Genomic DNA, 24,569 nt, shown 5'->3' with positions numbered 1-24,569 from the left:
CACTGAGGAAATCTCAGCGGCTGAGGACTTCTGGACTAGCCCCCCCCCCCCACACACACACACACACTGTGTTTCTCTTGTACCCCCTGCGGAGTTGCTAGTCACTGCTTATGCACCACTCACCTGATGCTGGCGTTTGGCCTGCTCTAGCCTTCCTAGCATCTCCAAGCCCACTTGTTTATGCTCAGCAGCCCTCTCCTGTGTAGCTGCATTGGTGTCCATCACATTCTGTGCGTGTATCCTGCTGCTCCTTTATCTGGATTTCTGCTCTATTCCGTAACTGCAGCGAGTATCTGGCACTTCTCCGTTGCTGCACTTTCCTCTGGATCCACCCTACCCCTTTCCCCCATTTTCAGGACCATCGCACTGGCTCCACCATCCCTGCTGCCTCAGTGGAATTGGTTCTCGTTCTTACAGCTGGGTCGCCTTCCGTTGTTCGCAGCCTCGGCACACTCACGATTCCCTTTGGCTTATAACACTTCCATTTATTGATTTTTTATAAACTTGCCACCTCAGTCCTCCCCTTTGCCTATCGCCCCAGGAATGAGTATAGAAATCCCTGAGGGGCTGACCGAGCTGCTTCAGGCCTTTACTGTGGAGGTGCTGAGGAAGCAGCCCGAGGACCTAATTGACTTTGCCCTGCAGTACTTCACCCAGCTCCGGGAATCTCAGGGTCAGGGGGCCACCCTCAGCCATGGCATGGACTCTCCCTTCAAACATTTCAAGGGGGTTAACTTTTCAGAGGAGCCCATGCAGACCGACTCTGAAAACGGTGACGAAGAGGAAGATGATGACGAGGAGGAATTTGTTCGTAAGTGATACCTAGCGTTTATAATTGTATCTATTAATGGTGGTGATGATGTCATGGTGTCTGTATTGCAGTGTTCTGTAAGTATTGCACTGATGAGGGCTGCCACTCATTGTACCTCAACCAAAGGCATCTGCCCAAAGCTGGCTGTGTTATTATTGTTATTATTATTATCATTATTATTATTTACACTTCTTGCAGGACAGACATTATCACAAGCCTGGGAATGACCATTGGTAAAGAAGGCCCTGCTCACAAGCTTACAGTCAAAAACACCTGATACAACTCATCACAAGCAAGTGATGTCATATCTAGAGAATATCTACAGAATGCATATATTTGCCGTTAACATTCTTGGACAGGTTTTAAGAAAGGGTATCTGTAGTATACAAAGCTCCTTAGGGAAATGTAACCCATTTACTTCAGGTGGCATATGCGGGCTTGCTTTAGGCAGACATTTTATAGAGCTGCCAAGCAGTACCCATTCACTAAAAGCCTGCTCTATGCCAATTACCCTCACTTCACCCCATCATGACTGCCAAAATCTGATTTAACCTGCTTTTTATATCTCAGAAATTCCATTTTACTGTGATGTAATTATTGACTTTCATTTTATTAATAAATCATGCATACAAGCTTTACAAAAAGGGTAGCACACATAATATGTATATAAATACAGAATTTGGGGTGCTACTGAAATGGTCATTCTATTAATGGACAGCAGGAGGGCCAGCAAAGAGCTTGTTTCATTCATCACTCTATTTGTGAAATGGGATGGGGTTTTTCTTCCCTACTGTCAGAATGTGCGGGTTCTATCAACCAATCACAATTTAAGCCTAGATCTTAGGCAGTACCACCTCTGTGAAATGAATGAGCGTGCCTTAGTGACACATCTCTCGGCGAGAGCAAAATTCCTGTTAATTGAAAAGATCTATTAATTTATTGTTGCATTTTTCAATATTTATAATATCGTTCATGATCATTCTGGTGATATATATATATATATATATATATATACACATACATACGATGTCAAGATTCACCCATTTACATTATATATATATATATATGTATGTGAATCCATTTATTTAATTTTACTCTATTTAATCTATGTAATATTATTTTGCTCTTTCATTATTCTTACTATTAAAGAATGGCTCTGGATTAAGATTAAACATGCCGTAGCACAGATACAAACTATAGTGCCCTTTATGTTTTAATTTAATTCAACTGCAATGAGTGTGTATGGCTCCATGTTGGGTTGTGGTAAGAAGGCATTTTCACCTTCTTTGCCAAGGGCCCTAGGTAGTTGCTTAAATGGACATGTAATTTGGCTATTATCATTTTTAAACATAATATAGGTTATCATATTTGAGCAATTTAAAAATGGAATCATTTTGTTGATGATAGATGAAGCAATCAATTTCGGTTTTGTGTTAGGATCTTTTGAAAATGTATAGCAGCACAGAATGTCATCCATCTCTTTGCATTGACAAAGGCATAGCCCTGTCCTTATTTCCAGTCACTCGTTTCTGGGTATTGCAAGTAAATTAATTTACATTAACATCGTGATCTCTCATGATCACATATACTGTAGTTGTTGCCTTGATTCAGTTGTTGCAACCAGGGCCTTTCCCCCATTAGTGCATCATGACAGAACATGGGCAATGAACGGTCTTTGCATATTTTAGCGCATTCTGTGGGTATACCCTCTGACTTATTGAGCTTGGCGTCTGAATGAGACTGATTTGATGGACTGAGCCTTTATTTTGTATATATAAGGCTGGAAGCAGGAAGATGGATTCCCTATCTAGAAAGGTGTACAAATTGAGGATAGAATACTTTATCAAACATTATAAACAACTAGGGAATTTTGGCACAGGTAGATGGAGAATCTTTGGAGGTTAATGATACTTTTAGTGCCCCAGCTAAAGCTGAACAAGGAGAGTCACATACAATTTAAAGAGAATGTAGCTATACCTTGGGACTTCCCAAGATAAGGTACCTGGAGCTGTCCCTCACAGGGGACAGTGGCTTCAGTGGAGCTATTTCTATTGTAAGGAATGATTATAGCGTCTGTCTTCCGTGAGATCAATATTGCAGTTTCAATTTTTATTTAAATGTATACAAAGGAAAAAAAGCATCAGCACTGTCCATCAGAGCTTGATGAAATCAAGCCGAAGATCACTATGTGCAATGCCAAGCGTCGGCTGAAGTGTTGTAAAGCACACAGCCATTGGATTCTGGAGCAGAGAAATCGGGTTCTCTGGAGTGATGAATCACGCTGAGCTATCCGGAAATCTGATGGATGAATCTGAGTTTGGTGGATGGCAGAAGAATGCTACCTACAGGAATGTGTAGTGCCTACTGTAAAGTTTGTTGGAGGAGGAATAATAGTCTGGGGTATTTTTCAAGGTTTGTTATAGACCCTTTACTCCCATGTTAATGTTAATGCTAAAGCATGCAAAGACATTTTACACAATTGCATGCTTCCAACTTTGTGGCACCAGTTTGAGGAAAGCCCTTCCCCGTGCAGCGCGAGATCCATAAAGACAATGTTTAATGAGTTTAGTGTGGAGGAACTTGAGTGGCCTACACAAAGCCCTGACCTTAACCCCATTGAACACTTTTGGGATCAATTGGAACGTTGATTGCGAGCCAGGCCTTCTCATCCAAAATCAGTGCCTGACCTCACAAATGCTCTTTTGGTTGAATGGGCACAAATTCACACAGAAACTCTCCTAAATCTTGTTGTAAGCCTTCCCAGTAGAGTGGAGGTTGTTATAGCTGCAAAGTGGGGCCCAGCTCCTTATTAACGCCCATGGTTTTGGAATGGGATGTCCACGAAGCTCATAGAAGGTGTGATAGTTGTCCATAGACGTTTGATCATATAGTGTATGTTATATGTGGATGCCCCTCCACTATAGGTTTATCCATTGGTCAGTGGCTCTCTGACATTTGTATCTGGTTACAGCTCTGAAATGAATAAATAAAACAATCTAATTGTCATATATGATAATAGCTCAAAATAAGTGTAATGCATATTCTTTTTGGTATGCATATACCCACAGTTTTGCCTGTTTTACAGTCGTTGGAATATGCAAGTCTACTTAGTCACCTAAACAGTACTTACAGTAACAATTTATTTCACAGAAAAGGATCCATAATAATATGGCCATAGCCGGGTTAACAGTGGAGCTTACTGCATCATGTAAGTACCGTGGCATGTAGCAGCTCGCTTTGCTGCATGCCTGGAAATGTCCGAGGGAGATGGTGCTACAGGGTACGGCACAGAATGCAGTGCATATGTGTGTATGTATTGTGACACTATACAGCCAGACAGAGAAGTTTTGTGCCCAAGTACTGCACAAAATCCAAACAATACATCTCCCTCATGTTATAGTATGTATGTGTGTATATTATCTGATATTAATATGGAGAATAGAAGTAGGAGGAAAATGTGACAAGGAGGATAAAATAATACAGGGCAAGAGAATAGAAAAAAGGGTGACGTAATGATGTCATCACATGTGGTGCAAAATACAAATGGGGCAAAAAACTGCCAAATTAAGAGGAAAAAATAGAACAGAAGGAAAAGGATTACAAGAGGGAAACAGAAAGCAGAGAAAAAAAGGGGCAAAATGGAGATTGCTAAAGGCAGGAAATGCAGAAATAAAGAAAAGAGATAATGAGAACAGAGACTTAAAGAGTTCATGAAAAAAAGATATTAGGACCATTTGCTATTTAATGACCATCTATGCTGGATAACATGCATAGTGCTGTAGGTTTATCTTGTATGTAATTGAAGTAAAGCTTTGGAGTGGTATTTCTAATCCCCCATTTACAGGCATACCCCACTTTAAGGACACTCGCGAGTAAGTAAGTAACATAGTTGCCGCACAGCAAATGCGTTGTTTATGTACGCTCGCTTCTCAAGAACGGACACGTATCAGCATGACACCAGCACATCGGTTCCTCTATCACGTCTTTTGTGGTAGCAATGACTTGACGATTGCAATGCAATACATGCATTAATACGTGTAAAAAGGCAGTGCTTCACTTTAAGTACATTTTCGTTTTACATACATGCTCTTGACCCCATTGTGGGGTATGCCTGTAGTTACAAATGTGTTGGATCCCTTTCTGGCTAAAAGTACCGTATTTGTGCTGGTTTATAAGACAAGGTTTTTTTCAGAGCAAAAATTTTTACAGATAACGACAAGTACAATACAGCAATTGACATACAGATACAAGAGGAATGGAGGGCCATGTTCCCGTAGGAACTTACAATCTAAGTGACAGTGTATATCAGCGGTTGGCTCTTAGAGCTTACGGTTATGCTATAGTTATTGATTCATACAAGATTCTCTCCACATCTCTACTTCTTCTACTCCCTTGTTTCATTCTGTAGATCACCTTGAACTACAGCCAACAATTCTTCTGTATCAGGAGGTAGGGGAACGGAGCACAGCGCAGTGAGACACTAAACACTGGAGATTCCTTAGTGGTGTGAACAGGTATTTATTCCACAAAAGTCAGACGTTTACCAGAAGCAATGTCGTAATGCAAGCCGTGGTCAGGGATTACAGAAATACACAAGAGTCCATATAAACGTAGCCAAATTCAAGGGTAGTAGATAAGCTCATAGTTCAATAAACTAGCCGAGGTCGAAATAGCCATGAAATCCACAAACAAGATAGGTGTAAGGAATGGCAAGATTCAGGTAATCAGGATACAGGGATGGGGCACCGCTTAGTTAACAAGCGAGCACTGATTGAACAGTGCTGGGGGTTTATATAGCCCTGCCAGGTCTTAGCTCCTCCCCCTCATTATCCACCCTTAGAGTGGATCTGTCTGTTACCTCTATTCCTCGCCTTCTGCATATCTCTTGCATTGAAGCCACGTCACCGGGTAGTTGGAGACGCCCCCCGCCATCAGCATCGTGGTCGCGTCCGTCCTCCGCGAGGTGCGGTTTACATGAGGCCGGGGAATGCGGCCCCCTCGTGGTTGGACCCTGCACGGCCGCCGAGGTAGGTCGGCTGCCTGACATTCTGATTTGACAATATGCCATTGAAAGGGGTTGGAAGGGCTGCAGTTTTTACTGCATAATTTCTGAAACCAAAAAAGTCTGCACTGGATGTCAGAGCGGTACCTAGGAATCTTGGCACCTTGGGCAAGGTCATATGTTCCTATAGGTTTCCTCCTTTTTTCTCTGGGCCGAAGTGGCGCTTAGCCATGCCAATTTCTCTCCCACTCCTATCCCATTTAATACTGTATTGGGCTAGTCCGACCCTTCTCTCTGGCTAGCCTTTCCCATTGTAGGCTAACAATGCCCATTATGTGGCTTGCCCCACTGCTCCTAAAGCCACTCCCTTAGAAGAGGGAGAGCTCTAGCTAGCCTGTCCTGAAAAGTTCCCTGGTTACCATAGGTAAATCAGTGAGCAGACTTTTGAGAAATATCCCACGTTATCTACACATATAAAGAACGATCTCCCTCTTTACTGAAAAATCTGCAGCATCTGCATGATGCCATCATGTCCATCATGCCATCATGTCCATATGGACCAAAATCCCTGAGGAATGTTTCCAGCACCTTGTAGAAAGTATGCATGAAGAATGAAGGCAGTTCTGATGGCAAGAGGGGGTCCAACCCAGTACTAGCAAGGTGTACCTAATAAAGTGGCCTCTGAGTGTATGTCCTATTCTAAAGATGATAAATATATCTTACAAAATATATGTAATACATAGGAAGCAGTTTTCTGCCAAGTAGTCTCCTCTCAATCTCCCAGGTGCCAAGGCACACACACACTCACAATACCACAATACACTAAATACTCACACATGCTAAAACCATACACTAATGTACACACATGCTAACACCATACACTAATACACACATTTTTTGCTGATATACACTCTATATGCTGACATACACACTCATGCTATTGTCATATGGTAACAAACACAACACCATATGCTCATACACACTAACACCTCACTCTTATACACATTCGCACACTATCCTGCAGCATATACTTACTATCACGATACATAAATAAAATGTACGCACTTACCATAATGCTCACACACATGTACACTGGATCTGGCACTACAATACAGTAGTCATACTGACTCTAGCAGTATACATATACACACTGACTCTGACACTACAGTATACATATGCTATTCCACCCCTCTCACCTTACAGAGCCCTGATGCACCGCTGCCTGTGCTCTAACTCAGGGTGATGTAATGCATGTCATGTGACCCCAGATTCTCAAAGGCAGCCCTGACCAGCTTTACCCCTTTGTCCTACAAAACCCCAAATGCCAGCAAGTCATTTATAGTCATCATGGCGACTGGGGGTTCACTGTATATACTGTTTTTGATCATAGAATACTCTAAAGCTGGAGCAATAGTTCCCCTGTTTAAATCTGTCTAAAAAATTGAGCATCTTCAAATATCGGGGGACACAAAGCCAAATGAAAGCTTTTTCTTTACCAACTTTTATCACTTCCTTAGTTTCACCCTTTCCCCTCCTTTATTTTTTCCATCATGCATTCCTACCTTTGTGTGATACTCATGCCCCTTTCCTTTGGCACCCAACCTAGTGCATAATCATACCGCTGTTTTCCACAACCACAAATAAAAAGCATTACAAGGGGAAAAATATCTGTGTTTAAGTACCTTTATGACTACAGTCTCTTCAACATTTAGATATCCACACTTGAAAAAGAAGCAGTAGCCTGCAAGACAGGTTATTGTGTCCTCCATAAAAGAGAGAGGAGGTATTTAGTGTCATGTTGTATTGAATGGGTACAGATGAACATTGTGATGAGCAAAACCATTAAAATGTTAATAGCTAACACAATGTCTTTTTACAACGAACATGGCCTAGTACCTTTTGCTGGTAGGTCATACGTGTACAAATTATTTTTTTTTGTCAATATAGGTCACACGTTCACTGCTAAAAAATACTACATAGACACATAAATCACAACGCCCTATATTTTTTTATTTAAAAAGCAGTTTCATTCACAAAAGTCTTTTTAATATTAACATGAGAAACTTGTGATCATTTTGGAATAATAAGCTGCTGTAGTGCCTTCCAAAGGATATGGGCAGCCCCTGAGACGTCTTAATATAAAAATAGAAAGGAGCAGAGGGCAGGCGAGTAACATCAGATGAGTGGAGGGACAACATAGGTGTGTATGAAGAGCTTGTGAGTATGAGTCAGGGTTTAAAATTGAATCAAGGGATAATAATAGGGGATAATAACGGTTTCAGTACATGGCATATTACAGAGTGTACTGCCATACCGCCTGTTTTCAGATCTGAGCCACACTAGCATAACTGCTAGCAGTTCTTAAATATGCAAGATTGTTGGGACAGTAGGGTTTGAAAGGCGAGTATCATCACATAGGCTCTGTTATGTACTCAGGTCTTAATTAAAACATGACACTTGTTAATTATGTGTGCTGCAGGTCAGGTTTTGACAAGTTAATTAATTTAATTCGCCCTTGGCAGGCTGGGAGCTGGCCTCTCACTTGAACAGAGCTCAACTCATCAATGAAGACGGAATGTGTCTTTGTATAAACAACCTCCATTTTAGCAGTCTTGGCTCTCTTTATGATAAGTTGGGCATTAAGGTTAAGCCTTTACCTTCTCATTCAGCTCTAGTGCAACTCATTGTCTGCAAAGCTCTAAAGTGATCACCGTAGCAACCAATGCAATGGTCAAGTTAACAGGCAGTTCCAGAGTGGCCATTGGCCTACTAGGCACGTACCCAAATGGGCCAGTGCCCTTACCTTAAGCACCACATGTGTCTAACCTAGTGCGACAGTCTAGCCGGATGGTGAAACACTGTATCCTGAATGCTGCATGCATATGATTTATTCCCAGTATGGTCCTGTTAACAAGAAATCATTGATCGTTACGATGATAGGACCACCTTTCAAATGCTGCATCAGTATTTCCGTCCATCCTTCAAGCTTCATCTCTCCGTTTTCTGGGTGGGGACAGATGTCCTGGAGACTGTTCTCTCGTCCAATTACTTGTTTTTTGGGCGGGGTAACCCCTAAGTGATGTGCACGAGTTGAAAGAAGAAATACATTATATCAATTATCCCGACTCCCCGATACATCACCAAAACTTATCAGTTATATGCCTCCTGTGCTGCACAAATCCTTTCTCTTTTCTCAAGATACCACATGTACTTCCTACCTCTTCCCTGTGCACCCCTTCATCTCTAACCTAGCCTAGACAAGCATGACGTCCCTTGTGGTGCATGCACTGGCGGTGGGATGTGACTGTTGGAGACAGAATTCTGTCATTTGGTTTAAATGAAATCTTTCAGAATCTGTAGCCAGTATTTTTATAAACAGCAGCCTTAAAAGCCAGACTGTGTTTATATTACATTGATTTCTATGTCCAAATAAACTACTAACCAGCAGATAATCATCAGAAAGCCTGATTTGTGATCAAAACAATAATAAGAGCACAGCTTTATTAATATTTAGGTACACTCAATAAATACATAAAAGAAGGTGTGCAACTCTTTCTGAGAGTGGAAGCTAAAAAACAAAAGGTAAAGATTCATATATAAGCATTTCTGTAATGTACTATATGCACCAGGAACACATGCAAGTGTTTGTCTTATCAGGGATGAATGGGACACTAGACAAGTGAAAATAAAGTAGAGCAACTTTGATATTTCTACAGTTGAAAATAGATGGAGCCTGAAGCAGCCAATCAATGGCAGGAAAGAGCTCCCATCGAGGGAGACCCCCATGACATTAATCTAGCCCCTGCTGATAAGTAAACCACTTGTGATGAGATGTGTTTAGCTAGGCACATCTTCTGGACAGCAAATAGCATAATCCCCAACCATGCATTTGCACGGTGCACACCACATAAATGTAAAGGGTACAATCCGCTATAATCTGCATTAAAGTGCATATGATGGCTGTGGTGTCCCTTTTTATGTCACTTTTATTTACTGTTTAACTGGAAACATAATTCAATATGTGAATTTGACAAGGATCTCTTTGATGTTTTAATTTACCAGTAAAAGTTCTAGCAAAATATCAAATTAGGTAAACCAAAATATTTATTAGGTCTAGTGATAGCCTGTCTAGCCATGAAAAGAGAATCCTTTACTAATGTACATACCGTTCCCTAAAGGCATACAGTATATACATTTCCTAATTCTAGACATGGCAAGAGTATGTATTGTGCAGGTGGTAGTTTATTCCCCCCCTACTTTATCTAGATACAGTATTTGCCAGATCAATTTAGTAATGCTTTTGAAACACACCATGGTTTCAATTCCCTATCTGTGGAGTTTGACAGCCCCATCAGATTAATTTACTAATCCGCAGACTCACAGACTGAAAATTATTTATAACAGATTAACCAAATCCAATTTTTTCCTCACAAAACAGGCTGTAATCCCTTTTTTAGGTGATTTTGAAAAGTAGTAGAATGGTGGAAATGAGATATAAGTCCAGAAGTATGGTATGAGTACAGACATGAAATTTAGGATAATAAATAACTAATGTAGGACTAATGCAGTCTGAAAAATCCGAGATGTATATAACATTACCACTGAAATCCAGTGCAAAATAAAATGTATAGCCTTTTGAAATATGGCAGTAGCCATGTTATTCATGGTATGTAATTCTTTGACGGTCATTTTATTTTTACACTCTCCAAATAAATCCTCAGCACTCCAGAGTTGAAACGTTGCCACCTGTGTTGCAATAAACACCTTTTTTCCACATTATCTGAAGTGCTGAGCTTTTTTTTAGAGAGTATGTTATACTGAGGAACAGGTCCCTGCTACGGCACCTAACTTGTAGAGTGAAGCCCAGTAAAGTATTTTACTGGTATTATAAACTTTAATTTACTCTAGATTATTCCATAGTATATAGTCTATAGTAAAAAGTGCAGCGAGTAGTACAGTCTAATAGGTTTAAAAAAATGTATGTTTTTGTCAGTGCCCGGGTAATCAGGTTGCGTAGGAGCCTCATTGCAGGGGATACCTGGGGTTCTGTCTGCACACGGCGATGCATGGTAACCGAAGGATAAGGCACAAAGGAATACACCACAAGCAGAATTCTAGGTAATGCTATGTATTGTATATTATGGCAGGACAAGCAAATAGAGGTTAAACAGTCTCTTAACAAGAAAACGTACATATGGCAGGAAGCCCACTGGCAGGGCAGACAGCAGGAAGCCCTCTGGACAGGGCACAAGGTAGGAAGCCCACTGGACAGGGCACAAGGTAGGAAGCCCACTGGACAGGGCACAAGGCAGGAAGCCCACTGGACAGGGCACAAGGCAGGAATCCCACTTGGCAGAGCTGAAGGCAGGAAGCCCACTTGGAAGGGCACAATACAGGATCAGGTACACAGGAAGCCAGGAACAAGTCAGGTACAGGGCCAGAGTCAGAGCAAAACGGTCCTATAGCTTCAATGCAAAGGCACCTAACAAACAGGGGAGTGTGCAGATATATGCTCAATTTTTAAAGGGCCCACTTCTTCTCCAAGAAGCCTTGGGGGCTTCCTAAGACCCAGTGTCCCCCTTTGTGTTATATATTTCCAAAGATGAAGTAAGCTCAAGTACTCCACATTTGTAAACTTGCCCTACTGCATTGGTTGAGTTATTATATATCCAGTGTCATGGAGGTGACAGCTGCAGCTCCAGTATATATATATATATGTATATATATATATATATACACCTTATTTAACAAATTTAAATCTGGAGTGCTGGGCGTTTATTTGGAGAATAATACTGGGGAATGGGTGGAGTTCCTGCTATGGCACTTAACTGGTAGAAAGCAGCCCTTCAGCAAAGCATTTGGAACTTATTTTTACAATCATTCAGCTACTCTGAGCTCTGCATAGTGCTTACTGCTTTTTTAAGTGTAGCATTGATCGGTATTGTATGCAGGGCCAGACTGGCAACCACCAGGCGGCCCTGGCACTTTAAGTCTAGTGGCCACCAGATGACATGGGGGCAGCCAACAGATAGATATGCATGGCTGCATGCTATGTTTTTATGCTCTGGCTTAACACTACAACACCAGATCTGCTGAGGTGAGTATAGGGCACCGATGGCTAACACCCCACTGGGCATTTGCCCGCTGTGCCAGATGGCCAGTCTGGAGCTGATTGTATGATTTATTTAAACATGCATGAGATATGCATAAAGCTATCTTGAGCCTTGGCCACGACCAAGAACTGATTAATGTCTGGGTGTTTACATAAACTAGCAGACTAGATGGGCTGAATAGTTCTTATCTGTCATAAAATTCTATCTCTATATAACAGTTTTAAAAAGTACCCAAATTAGAGCATAATTTATAAAGAAATGTAAGAACATGGATTTACCGTATACAAGCAGACATTGTTCATAAGTGCCTGTGTAGGGATACTAATTAAATGTGATTATATGGGCCAGTCTGTAAAGTAGAGTATTGTCTATATCACACTTAGTGGATTATTCATTGAAGTGGGAATGATTAATAATTGTACAAAACACACTTGAAATGTTACTCATAGACTAGCCACTAACATTGTGCATTTCAGATTTTTCTTCCACAGTGAGTGTTCACTACGCCCTCATTATATGTAAAAATAGTAACACGCATAGAACAATGGAGCTAAAGCCTACAGGTAGCTTCCAAGCACCATACTGTAAATAGCAATAATGTAAAAAGAGTAAGGCTACAATGAAAAATAACAGACATATATGCTGATACAAGCAATGTTTACTGGGTTCTAATCTCCAAAATACAATGTATGAACAAAGCAAGGATAGAATAGGCTGACATCCCCCAACATTTCAGCTATGCATCTTTGTCAAGGGTAGGGTCTGATATAGGATTCTGCTACATACATCTGTTTGTGCTAAATAAATAACAATATACATAGTAATAAGGAACAGTCATAGCATATAAACTGTTCTACTTTAATCTGTAAAAAATGGTGGATTTAGTAGAAAGTGGCATTTTGTCTGTGGCTTTTTGATCCTACTCAGCATAAAAAAGAGATCCGATGTTTTAAAACTGTTTGAAAACAATTGAATAATTTGTTACTTGGCTTAGAATCACAGAAGGGTGGAGTGGATCTAAAGGCTGTAATTTATATATTGTTTATCGGCTCGAGAACGCTTATTATATTTACTTAGGAGCAATTATCTAATTTCAGTGACTTATTTCTAGGCTATTTACATTTTAACTGTTCACAAAAGCATAGTTTGTGGGGTTTTATGTTATATTTTGTAGTTTATGGTTATTGCATAGACTTGCCTTAGAGTTGAACATTTGACTGTCAATGGTGAATACCAAACTGTAAGTCAGTTACATACCTCCCAACATTTGAAATGGTCAGAGTAGGACACTTCTTAAGGGCTATGTTTAGAGGCAGGTCATTATCTATCTGTATCATGTAATTAAAACATTAAGGGCACATAGTTTTCTGTTTCTAAACACATTATTATTTAGGTCTGTAAAACTCTGATACGCTCGTACCCACCAATGTTCTGAGAAAAGTAAAAATTAGGAAACTAGGAGGGATTTGGGTCCCACAGGAGGGACTATCACACCTTAAGAGAGACATTAGGGAGGTATGCATGTTCTATTCTTGTTCATGTTGCCCCATCTAGTGGACTTCCATGGTAGGCTAATTGTTTCTTCAAGCGACTTGCTATGAGCCTTTAGTTGTTTGCCAGAGTGGGAACTTTGAGCTGACATGATGAACACAGAAACACAAAATTATTTGTGTTATATCCTGGTTAGAACTGTACAGGCGCCTTCATACTATGAAACAATTTAGCTTTGCATTACTAGTACTTATTCCAGAAGGAGGAAACCTTCATCTAGTGCCTCCAAGATGTGGTGGACTTTTTAACCCTTTGTAGCCCAGCTCATGCTCCATTTGACTTAGTTGAAAATTAAGGAGGCAAATATACCTTCAGGACCAATTAATGTTTTTTCAGCTACTGAAATAGTTTTGACATTTTTCAACAAAACTTGCGTTGTGTGTTGTTCAAATGAACAGTTAATAATATTAATAATTAATTGTTATACACAGTTTTTATTCAATGATTAATTACAAGGCACTCATCTTGCCCAGAGATCTCTATAAACACACAGCCCTCTAGGTTGCAAAGACAGCTTAGATACATGATATGGTTTTAAAGAGGATTGGCTTGTTTTTATTTATTTAAAACAGACATATACGACAAAACAAAATCCTTGCTCTACTGAGTGCTAACTATACAGGAATCACAGTCTTTAACTGTAGTCGGACGGCTCATCTGTTTACCAACAAAGAGTAAGATATTTGCTAAATACTCAGGCTCAGCATTTAGCTGCCTTGCTCATTGCTTGTTAAATTGTAGAGTGCTTGAACTTCTGGACTGGATTTCTCTACTGCTTTATGGCAGCCACTTGTAAACTGTGGAGTGGAGCATGGGCCCATCCAACTCCTGCCAAGGGACCCAAATATACAATTTATTAAACAAAAATAACTACAAACCATCTCACTGGAGCTATATTTCCGACTCCATAGAGTAGCCACCCTGCAGAATGTATGAGAATATACCTACCCTGCATCACCACCTTATGCATTCTGTCTCGATATACACACTCACAAACAATTATACTATGTATATTTTCTGCCAGACTCATAGTTACACAGTTACATGGTACATAAGGTTGAAAAAAGACCTAAGTCCATTAGGTTCCACTCTTCTACCTAACCTTCCTACCCTTGACCCAAAAGTAATTAAGCTACTTCGAATTCTGCCATTAGAGGAAAAAAATCCTTCTTGACTCCAAAAGGCAATCGGATTTCTCCTTGGATCAAGAAACTCTAAAATATTAATTCTATTTATAACCCTGAATGTCATGCCTTTCTAAAAAAATATTCAGACTCCTTTTGAAGTCATCTAATATATTGGATAACACCACCTCCCTTGGCAGTGAATTCTATACCTTTATTGTCCTAACTGTAATGAATCCCTTCCTTTGTCATCTATGAAATCTCCACTATTCCAGTCTCAGAGGGTAACCTCTTGTTCTTTGTACATTTCTGTTAATGAACAGGTCACTGAAGAGCTCTTTATAATGGCCCTGCATATATTTATATAATGTTATCATATCATAACTAGTATCTCCCAATCTTCTTATTAATTTTGTAGCCCTCCTTTGCACTTTTCTAGTTCCATAATGTTCTTTTTAAGAAGGGGTACCCAGAATTGTACCGCATATTCAATGTGAGGCCTAATATATCCTCTTTTTATGCATGCCAAAACCTTATTGGCCCTTGCAGCTGCTTGCTGGCATTGCGCACTGTTGTCAAGTCTATTGTCTGACATGATTCCTAAGTCCTTCTCATTGGTAATTTTCCCCAAGGATATTCCATTTATAGTATAGGTTGCATTTTTTTTATATTTACCATAATGCATAACTTTGCATTTATCTCTGTTGAACCTCATCTGCCACTTGCACGCCCAGTCCTCAACTCTAAATCCTCCTGCAAAGAAGAAACATCCAGATTAGTCTGAATTACCCTGCCTAATTTTGTGTCATCTGCAAAAACTGTGACATGGCTCTCAATGCAGCTTGGGAGATCAGTGTAAACTTATGTCAATTTCCTTTTATATATACTACCCCAATGTATCATGTAGTCTATCTATTTAAGAATATTATATAAAGTTAGGTGTCAATGTTTATCAATAAAATTGGCATGTTTTGGATATTCTCTACCTTCATTCTAGTTTTTTAATTCAATTATTTTTTAAGGCTAAACATGATGCTTGTTTAGTTATCCATCTCTTTTCTATTAATATTGAAGCCATTGTAAGCAGACTTCCAGTATATCTTTTTTTTAATCTGTTATAAATATTGAGTAATTGTGAAAGCATGACCTGGCTCCCAAGTTGTAGCATTCTACAGATCCTGATGTGCTTATCCTGAATTCTCCTTCTGTGAAATACAATGGGTAGAGACAAGGCTCAGTCAGCTTGCTTGACAGTTTGTCTCACAGAGAGCCGAGTGGATTCTTTAGGCTGCTATTTGCATCTGAATTGTCATTCTGTGAAGTATGTAATTAATGAGGCTGTGCAGCCCTGGATTGGCCATGCAGCCTTTGCTTGGTCCTTTTAGACACTGCTATATTTGATTACATCATTCTTAAGGCAGAGGAAAAACCTGATACTGACATTGAGGAGGACAGAGTGATGATGATGCTGAGAAAATCAAAGCATTTTCATCTGTGCATTGTTGAAAATGATGTCTAAATCTGGATTTAATAATGTGAAAAAGAACCCACAGTTAAATAATGGTAAGTTGTCTGAAGCAGTGTGGAGTTTTAGTCAGGTAAGTTTTCCTTAAATATTATGGAAATAAGGTATGTTTTCTGATGGCTGCTGTTAGTCTCGAAAGCCATTGTTAAAAACAATTTAGCAGTGGTAGGTTTTATCATTAATGGAAGGGTTGAAAACCATTTACATTATCTTGCTAGCAGAAGCATACCTAATTACCTAGCAGTACTGGAAAAGCCTATACTAGAAAGTTTGCTTTCCGGACTTAATTTGCTGTAATGGACTTTGTGGTTTTCTGTTTGGTGCCAGACAGTGCTGTTTGTCTTTGTAGTATCTAGACATACCAATATTTGTCTAATAAAGTAAGTCTATGGATTATCCTTCCATAAATGGGTTAAGTGAAGTCCAGCAAGGAAAGACTATTTCACAATGCTTGATAGGAATTACAGTTTCAAATGATTGTACTAGTTGCTTCTATAGGATTTTAATCTTCCATAATAGCCACCCAAGGAACAAAATATGATATGTAAATCTCTGCTCAATAAATAATTTAAAGGACCCTGCTTCATCATCTGTAATTGCCATATTTATTCAAGCAACTCTTTTGGTTATCATATTTCTCGGTTTTCAGGCAATTTCCATTACTGTAGATGTTGCCCTTACTACAACAGTTAATTGAATAGAAAAGAAATATCATTAATTATATAGTTTGGATCAGCATGTTTTTGTCTCATTTTAAGACTCTGAAATGTCATATTCAACATCTATTGTTATTGTGTGCTAAAATAAACACTTTCATTATAATACAATGTTTCCCATCTGCATTGAATTAGTAGAATATTTAACTATTTATTTTAATTATATATCAATAAAACTGGATTATACATTACCCTTTAAGGATCTGCTGCTCTAATTTACAATTCACACAATAATCAGAATGTAAATGCTTAGCTTGTTTGTATTGTAGCAGAGAAATAAAACCAGTAACAACTTCATCACAACTTATTATTATATGATCCAAAGTATAATTTTATATAAGGACAAGTATGGAAATGATGTAGTATCCTGTATTATCTGCTATATTACCTATAGGCGATCTTGTAATAGATTTGTTTATGAAAGGTGTTTATGTATTATGGATATGTAATTTTTTTTAAAAAGCAAACAAACAAGCAAAGAATGAGTGGAGCATGAGGGTATAGTAATATGTCTTGCTTATGGACCAGAGATAGAAAACCTGCAGCTGTAAAGCTTATGTACTACAACACCCACGATGCTTATCCGGCTCAGCCAGTCTCAGATTGATTTACATAGATTGGAGTTTGGTTCACCTATAACATTAAAGGGTGGCCAGGCTAGAACTGCAGCCATGCAAATGGAAAATACATTGAAATAACATTTATCTTTAGAATAACATACTTAATGCATGAGTGCTAAGCATATCCTGTTCAATATCAGAATTGAATTGTTGTATTTCCATTTTTGTTTTTAGCGTGATTGCTCCTTTATGTTAAATACGTGTCTTCCTCGTTACACTGCACAGTATTTTCCTATATGAAAGACTCTATAGGGGCCCCTTAGCTTTGCCCCATCTCAGTCTGATATTTAGCAGACCAGTATGTCATTGGCATGGATGTATCCTGGCAGAGTTCACACCTAAACCCTGCTACAAAGTTGGAATGCATTGGGTTGTACAGATGTACACATCTGATCCTTGTGTAGCACTAGTTGCTAGATGACAGACAGCTGTCATTTAAAAAAAATATTATAAAAACAATGGCAACTTTTTCATACTAATTTAATGTTTCTGAAAACTACTGTTGGAAAAAATGGTTAGTTGTATTTATTTAGATCTCTCGAAATCAACCAGAACTGATAAAATGTATTTTAATCAAAAGCATTGGTTAATTGTGCTACATTTAATAAACTAAATGCAGAAACTTTGTTTTGCAGTACAGCTGAATTTCCAAACCTTTTCCCGGGAAATAAATTAATCATGTAGCATTCACCTAATTAAAAAAAAATTTTATAAGACAAAAAATTAGGCACTCATATGTTGCCATTGAAAATAGCTTCTTAAAAGTTTGTGTTATTAAACATTGAGGTAAAAATAAAGAATTCTGCTAAGGTTTGTTTGCTAGCATACTAGAGAGAGCAATTAATTTCTTTTTTTTTATAAACCCCCCAACATTTTATTTTATTACTATTTTAAAGTTGTTTCTGCTCATATTGTTGCCCAGATTGTGGGTACCTATATTAAGAAAAAATAATAGAAATAGGAATTTAGCCCACATGGTAACTTTCAAAGCTATTGTAAATCTTCAGTAAATGTAATTAAATATTGTTACTCTTCAGTAAATGTTATAACCTTCCAGTTGAACTACCCAATCATCTAACCATCTGTATCTAACCCTGTTCACTAAGGAGTCTGTAGCCCCTCTCCTAGGTAATACAGGAAGCACTAACTCATATACAGGGTAATTACAGAACATAAAGTACCTAAAAGACAAATGTACTAAGCACTAATTGGACAGGTAGCTCTTGCAGTCTTGTGCTCGGATCCAGTGTCAAAGAAGAAACACAACCTCAAAAAATATTTTTCAGACTTAAAAATCCAGTTAATAAGCTCTGTGTAAAGAATAGGGGTCAACTTGTTCTGCACAGCTTTGAACGAGAGCTAACCCATTTTATGTCTGTGAATGTGAGCTTGGAAGTATTGGTTTATTTGCTCTCAAGTATGGTAGTTTAATTAACATAGTGTTATGAATGTATCCATGAAGAGACGTACTATTGTTACTGTGTTCCACATATTTATATAACTCAAGGAAATACTCTAGCTAGGTTGCAAGGAAAGATGTCTGTAGCCTTCAACTACAACTCTTTCACGGCTGTCCTTCAAAGGAATCAGATTGTCCACCTACTTTGACCTTGTTGGAAATCAACATTAAACAAACAGGCTGATGCAGTGATCATTATGAAGGCATCACTTACTTGGAGTACAGTTAGGAGCAGGGCCGTCCCAAGACAAAATGCCGCCTGGAGCGAAGATTAAAATGCCGCCCCCCACCCTGCCCCCCCCCATTATCTACCCTTCCTCTCCCTGCCGCCCCCCCATTATCTACCCTTCCTCTCCCTGCCACCCCCCCCCATTATTTAAACCCCCCCCGTACTTACCTTTCAGCAGTCCTGCGGTGAGTCTCCCTGCTCGGTCTCGGTGCCGGCTTGTAATGCTGAGCGCCGGAAATGACGTCATCTTCCGGCGCTCAACATTACAAGCCGGCACCGAGACCGAGCTAGAGGGCTAGCAGAGGAGGTGAGGGGCGCCGAGCGGGTACTGACAACTTGGTAAGATAAAACCACTCGGCGCCCTCTCTCTCTCTCTCTCTTCTCATGAGGTAGGTGCTGGAGCGACTAGGGATGTTGCTATGGGTGAGGCCTGGGAGAGGGCTGCACATAAGTCACTGGTCCTTAATAGGGAGAAAGCCCAAATTAATTAAAATTGTAATGTTCGAGGGTGTTGCATGTGCATCAATAAATTATTTATATATAGCCTCCTGATTTTAAAAACAAATATGGCATGCTTGACATGATTCCCTGCTGCAAAACTTATTTTTCCAATATATATCATTTTACTCTCTCTTGGTAATCATATAGATATTACACTGATAATATAACAATATTTTAAACCTTCAAGGTCAGACTAAGTATCAGTAATATGGCTGTGTAATTTGTTTACCTCTGCACAGGTTGGTTTTATATTTTGTTTAATATTATTGAATATTCGATGAAACCACGGCCATTAGAGGTGACTTCAGGAAGCAAGGTTAAGTAACGGATACAGGAAGGCTGTCATTTCAGATACTATTTTCAGCACTTAAAAAGTTTTGGCAGATATAACGTCATGTATTTTCCTATCCTTTTATATGTTGGACCGTTTCTGTCACCATGCATCTGTAAGCAGTGGCGACTCTAGAAACAATATATAGGGGGGGCACACAAGATACCACAGTCAAACTGGGGGGGCATTAATAATTTCCAAAAGTAATGTGCTATGGAATTATACTTTTGTTATTGGGCTAAAATAATATTTGATCATTCAACATGGGAAGCCTGAAGCCACAATTGAGTGCGACTAATCCTTGAAATAAATATTATAACACAATAAATAACTTTTCCACTAAATGATTTCAGGGCCTTGTAACGTTTTAACTCACTACAACTTCAGGAGGGCATTTTATCTCTGGATAAATCTAAATTAAATAATTCCTACTGTAAGTTAAGTGCCAGGAAACAGATGACCAAACACACATACCAACACAGGCTCTGTCACACCGACACCCAGACACACACACCAGGACAGGCTCTGCCACACCGACAACCAAACACACACACCAGGACAGGCTCTGACACACTGACACCCAAACACACACACCAGGACAGGCTCTGACACACTGACAACTGAACACACACACCAGGACAGACTCTGCCACACCGACACCCAGACACACACACACCAGGACAGGCTCTGTGACACAGACACACACACCAGGACAGGCTCTGCCATACCGACAACCTAACACACACACACACCAGGACAGGCTCTGCCACACAGACACGCACACAACAGGACAGGCTCTGTCACACCGACACCCAGACACACACACCAGGACAGGCTCTGTGACACAGACACACACACCAGGACAGGCTCTGTCACACCAACACCCAGACACACACACCAGGACAGGCTTTGTCAAAAACACACAAACAGCAGGACACAATCTACGTCACAGACGTCTACATCAGGATGGATTTTTCACACTGCATTGTCGTTTATACCCCCCTTAGTGTTTTTGCCCCTTGTTTATTGATACCCCTGCTGCCCATATATATTAACATTAGCCCCAGTTGCCGATAGCAGGTATAGATCAACACATTAACACACAAACCAAGCTTTGCATGTATAGATCAACTGAAATTCACTTGTGATCTCAAATAAACAGAATCAGACATACAAATCCTGTATTTGCAGGTATACAATAGTATATGAAACGTAGCATTGCAGGTATAGATCAAATAAATACATGGAAACAGCATTGCAGGTATAAATCAACTGAATAAGACATATTAACCCTGTATTTGCAGGTATACATAAATAATGTATGGAAACATAGCATAGCAGATATGGATCTACAGAATAACACACAACCCCAGCTTTGCAGGTATAGATCAATTGGAATTCACAAAAAAACACGTAATTAAAAGGTATATTTAAAACCCCCTAAATTACACGCATTGATCACAGGTTGCATACCCCAAAGCCAGCCCTGGCGTCCACACTGCAATCACACTCCTATCATACCCAGGCAACCAGTAAATGCTGGTACCTAGGCATGATGGGACTGTGCTTGCTGTTAGCAATCACACTCCTATCATGCCAAGTCAGCCAGTACATGCTGGTACAGGGTGGCTGTAAGTGATGTGTAGACCCCATACTGCTGGCAGCATCAATACACAAGGGGGGCAGCTAGCTAGGTTTCAGCATGTACTGGCTGACTTGGCATGATAGGAGTGTGATTGCTAACAGCAATCAAAGTCCCATCATGCCTAGGTTCCAGCACTTACACATCCAACCAGTAAATGCTGGAACCTAGGCATGATGGGACTGTGATTGCTGTTAGCAATCACACTCCTATAATGCCAAGTCAGCCAGTACATGCTGGTACAGGGTGGCTGTAAGTGATGTGCAGACCCCATACTGCTGGCAGCATCAATACACAAGGGGGGCAGCTAGCTAGGTTTCAGCATGTACTGGCTGACTTGGCGTGATAGGAGTGTGATTGCTAACAGCAATCACAGTCCCATCATGCCTAGGTTCCAGCATTTACTGGTCGGATGTGTAAGTGCTGGAACCTAGGCATGACGGGACTTTGCTGTTAGCAATCACACTCCTATCATGCCAAGTCAGCCAGTACATGCTCGAGGCCCGCGGGCCGCATGTTGGACGCCCCTGCCTTATCACTTTCTAACCCCCTCTCCCTCCCTTATCACTTTCTAACCCCCTCTCCCTCCCTTATCACTTTCTAACCCCTCTCCCTACTCACTATCTACCCTCCCCCTTTGTAGTTCTCTCACCTTTAGGTCCAGCGACGGGAGCACGAGGCTTCTGTCTTCGTTCTCTGCTGCGGTGGCCGCTGCTTCACTGCTGAGCGCCGAAATATGACGTCATATTTCGGCGCTCAGGATGAAATGCCGGCACCGCGACGGGGGTAGAGGCCTCGTGGAGGAGAATGGGGGGCGCCGAGCGGTTACTAGGCGCCCCTCTCTCTCCTCCGCATTAAATTTTTTTTTTTTTAAAAAAAGACGGGATTTAAAGTCGCAGTGCGACTTTTTTCCGAATTCGGCAGGGGGGCAACAGGGGGGGCAAGGATTAACCTAGGGGGGGCAATTGCCCCCCTGTAGCGACGCCACTGTCTGTAAGGCCTGAGAGCTCTGTATTAATGTGAGAGTCTCGCTGTCAGCCATTGTTACATCAAGTTATTAAGGAATATATTTGTTCTTATAGTCTTATTTCTGGATCAAAATACAAGGAAATTATAAAACTTTTGAAATGAGTAAAGAAACAATCTGGCTTAATTTATTCTTGTAACAGCAATATGTATAATACAGTAAGTCATATTACCTCCTACTTACTTTCAATTTATGGAAAAATATTATGTCACTTGCTAATAAAGATCACACTTAACCGTCTCCAAATTTACACTATGAATGTTTTACATTATTCATTTGAACACAGCCTTAAATTTCAGTCCTGACACACTAGAGGCCTGATTCTTAGCACTTCTAGTTCTTGTTATACTGGAAATCCCATTCTATTATTCCACTATTTCAAAAAACAAACAAACTTGGCTTTCTTTGCACACTTCATGTTAAAACAAAACATTCATACAACTATTATTATTAAGTAGGACTGCAAACTGGGACAGTGTTATTAGTGATCATCTCTTGGGCATTTTCAAGTTATAGATATGAAACTGTTTTGTGTACTTATCCCAAAGTACTATAAGATCTGTACACCTTTTCTTTATAAGCAAGGTAGGATAATAAGTGTTATCTAGTCTAAATGTCTTCTACATATTATGTGGTGTCTCTGCTTACCCTTGCGGATGGGGCTCACAGTTGTATCTTGAGCAAATTCAATTAAAAGCTGGATTTTCATTCATCCTAAAATTGTATAAGGAAATCTGTGAGGGTAAAATATCTGTTTATTATCGTCACTGTAATTACATTTTTTAAAGAAATGCATCTTGTATTCTTCAAAGAGATAAGGTTCCATAGGGTAAGCCCAGTGTTGGTTGGGATTATCGAAAATCTAACAGTAGTGAGAAAGTGAGGAGTTTTATTATCAAACGTAAGACTTTAGAGAGAAGAACATATGTGTAGATACTTCATACACTATGGATTTAATTTGACATGCAAGCACAGTTTTTGAGACCAAAACAAGCATTTGCTGCAACGAAGGGCATTAAATGTGTAGCATTGACTCATGTATAGGTCAGTATCTATTCTCATGTAGGTGGTATTGTAATGCTTTGTTTTTTGTGCGTGTGTATGGTTTTAATATTTATAAAATATGGTTCCCACTGCACTAGCACACACTATTGATCAATTTAAAGATTAACTCAACATCTAGTGGGTTTGTATTTGGATCAGCATTACAAAATATAAATGCCTTGTAAAATAATTAATTATTAACTCCTTAACAAAATCATATTGAGCATAACCTAGTGTCCAGTCATTAGGGTCTATTCAATAAAGTTGACATAAGAGCAGGAGAGTTGTGTTTCATCTCCTTGATGTCATTATATGTTATAAAGGTCTAACCTCTGGTGCTGGCCCTGTACAATGCATAGTTAGGTCAGTGAGATTGCATTTATATTATGCATTATGTAGGGCTAGCTCAGCCCTTCTTGCTGAATGAACTTGCCAGTGTTGGCTCCTCATAATGTATAGTGAAGTACAGGAGTACTCTCCTGACAACCCTCTCTTTAGTGAATTAACCCCCTAGAGGGCATCAGACAACCCATCATTTTGGATATCCAATCTTGAGCACAGACCTCTCAATAATAATTAATTAAACTGCTTGTTTATGGTCAAGGATATACAGAATTCCTGCCCTCAAGTACTGATGATGTGCAGCTATGCCTTATGTAAAACATCCACATAATCTGTGAAAATAAGCATACATGAGCAGTATATAATCTGAAATCTCTATTCTTTTTTTCAGCTCCTGTAATAAATAGATTCACCAGACGTGCATCGGGTAAGTTCTCTTTTATTTTCATGAGTTAAATTGCACAGAATGTGTGACTGACCGCAGGGAAACCAGCAAGACAGCACCATGCCAGTGCGTCATTTTCACCCAAAA

The 24,569-nt window shown here is 39.8% G+C and overlaps 1 protein-coding gene across 1 annotated transcript in view; it reads left to right on the top strand.

Annotated features, from left to right (window-relative positions):
* Positions 1–543: 543 nt before the first annotated feature.
* Positions 544–24,569, top strand: part of LOC149302889 (cAMP-dependent protein kinase type II-beta regulatory subunit-like) — a 46,449-nt gene continuing 22,423 nt past the window's right edge. The window contains exons 1-2 of the mRNA XM_089482149.1: positions 544–811; positions 24,429–24,464. Of these exons, the coding sequence (XP_089338275.1) occupies positions 544–811; positions 24,429–24,464 (304 nt within the window). The remainder of the gene's footprint in view (positions 812–24,428; positions 24,465–24,569) is intronic.

The sequence above is a fragment of the Sceloporus occidentalis genome, unplaced genomic scaffold (genome assembly GCF_023333645.1).
Source record: "Sceloporus occidentalis isolate IW3139 unplaced genomic scaffold, rSceOcc1.0.p SCAF_17, whole genome shotgun sequence".
NCBI classification, from domain to species: domain Eukaryota; kingdom Metazoa; phylum Chordata; class Lepidosauria; order Squamata; family Phrynosomatidae; genus Sceloporus; species Sceloporus occidentalis.
This window is presented reverse-complemented; position numbering and strand designations above follow the sequence as displayed.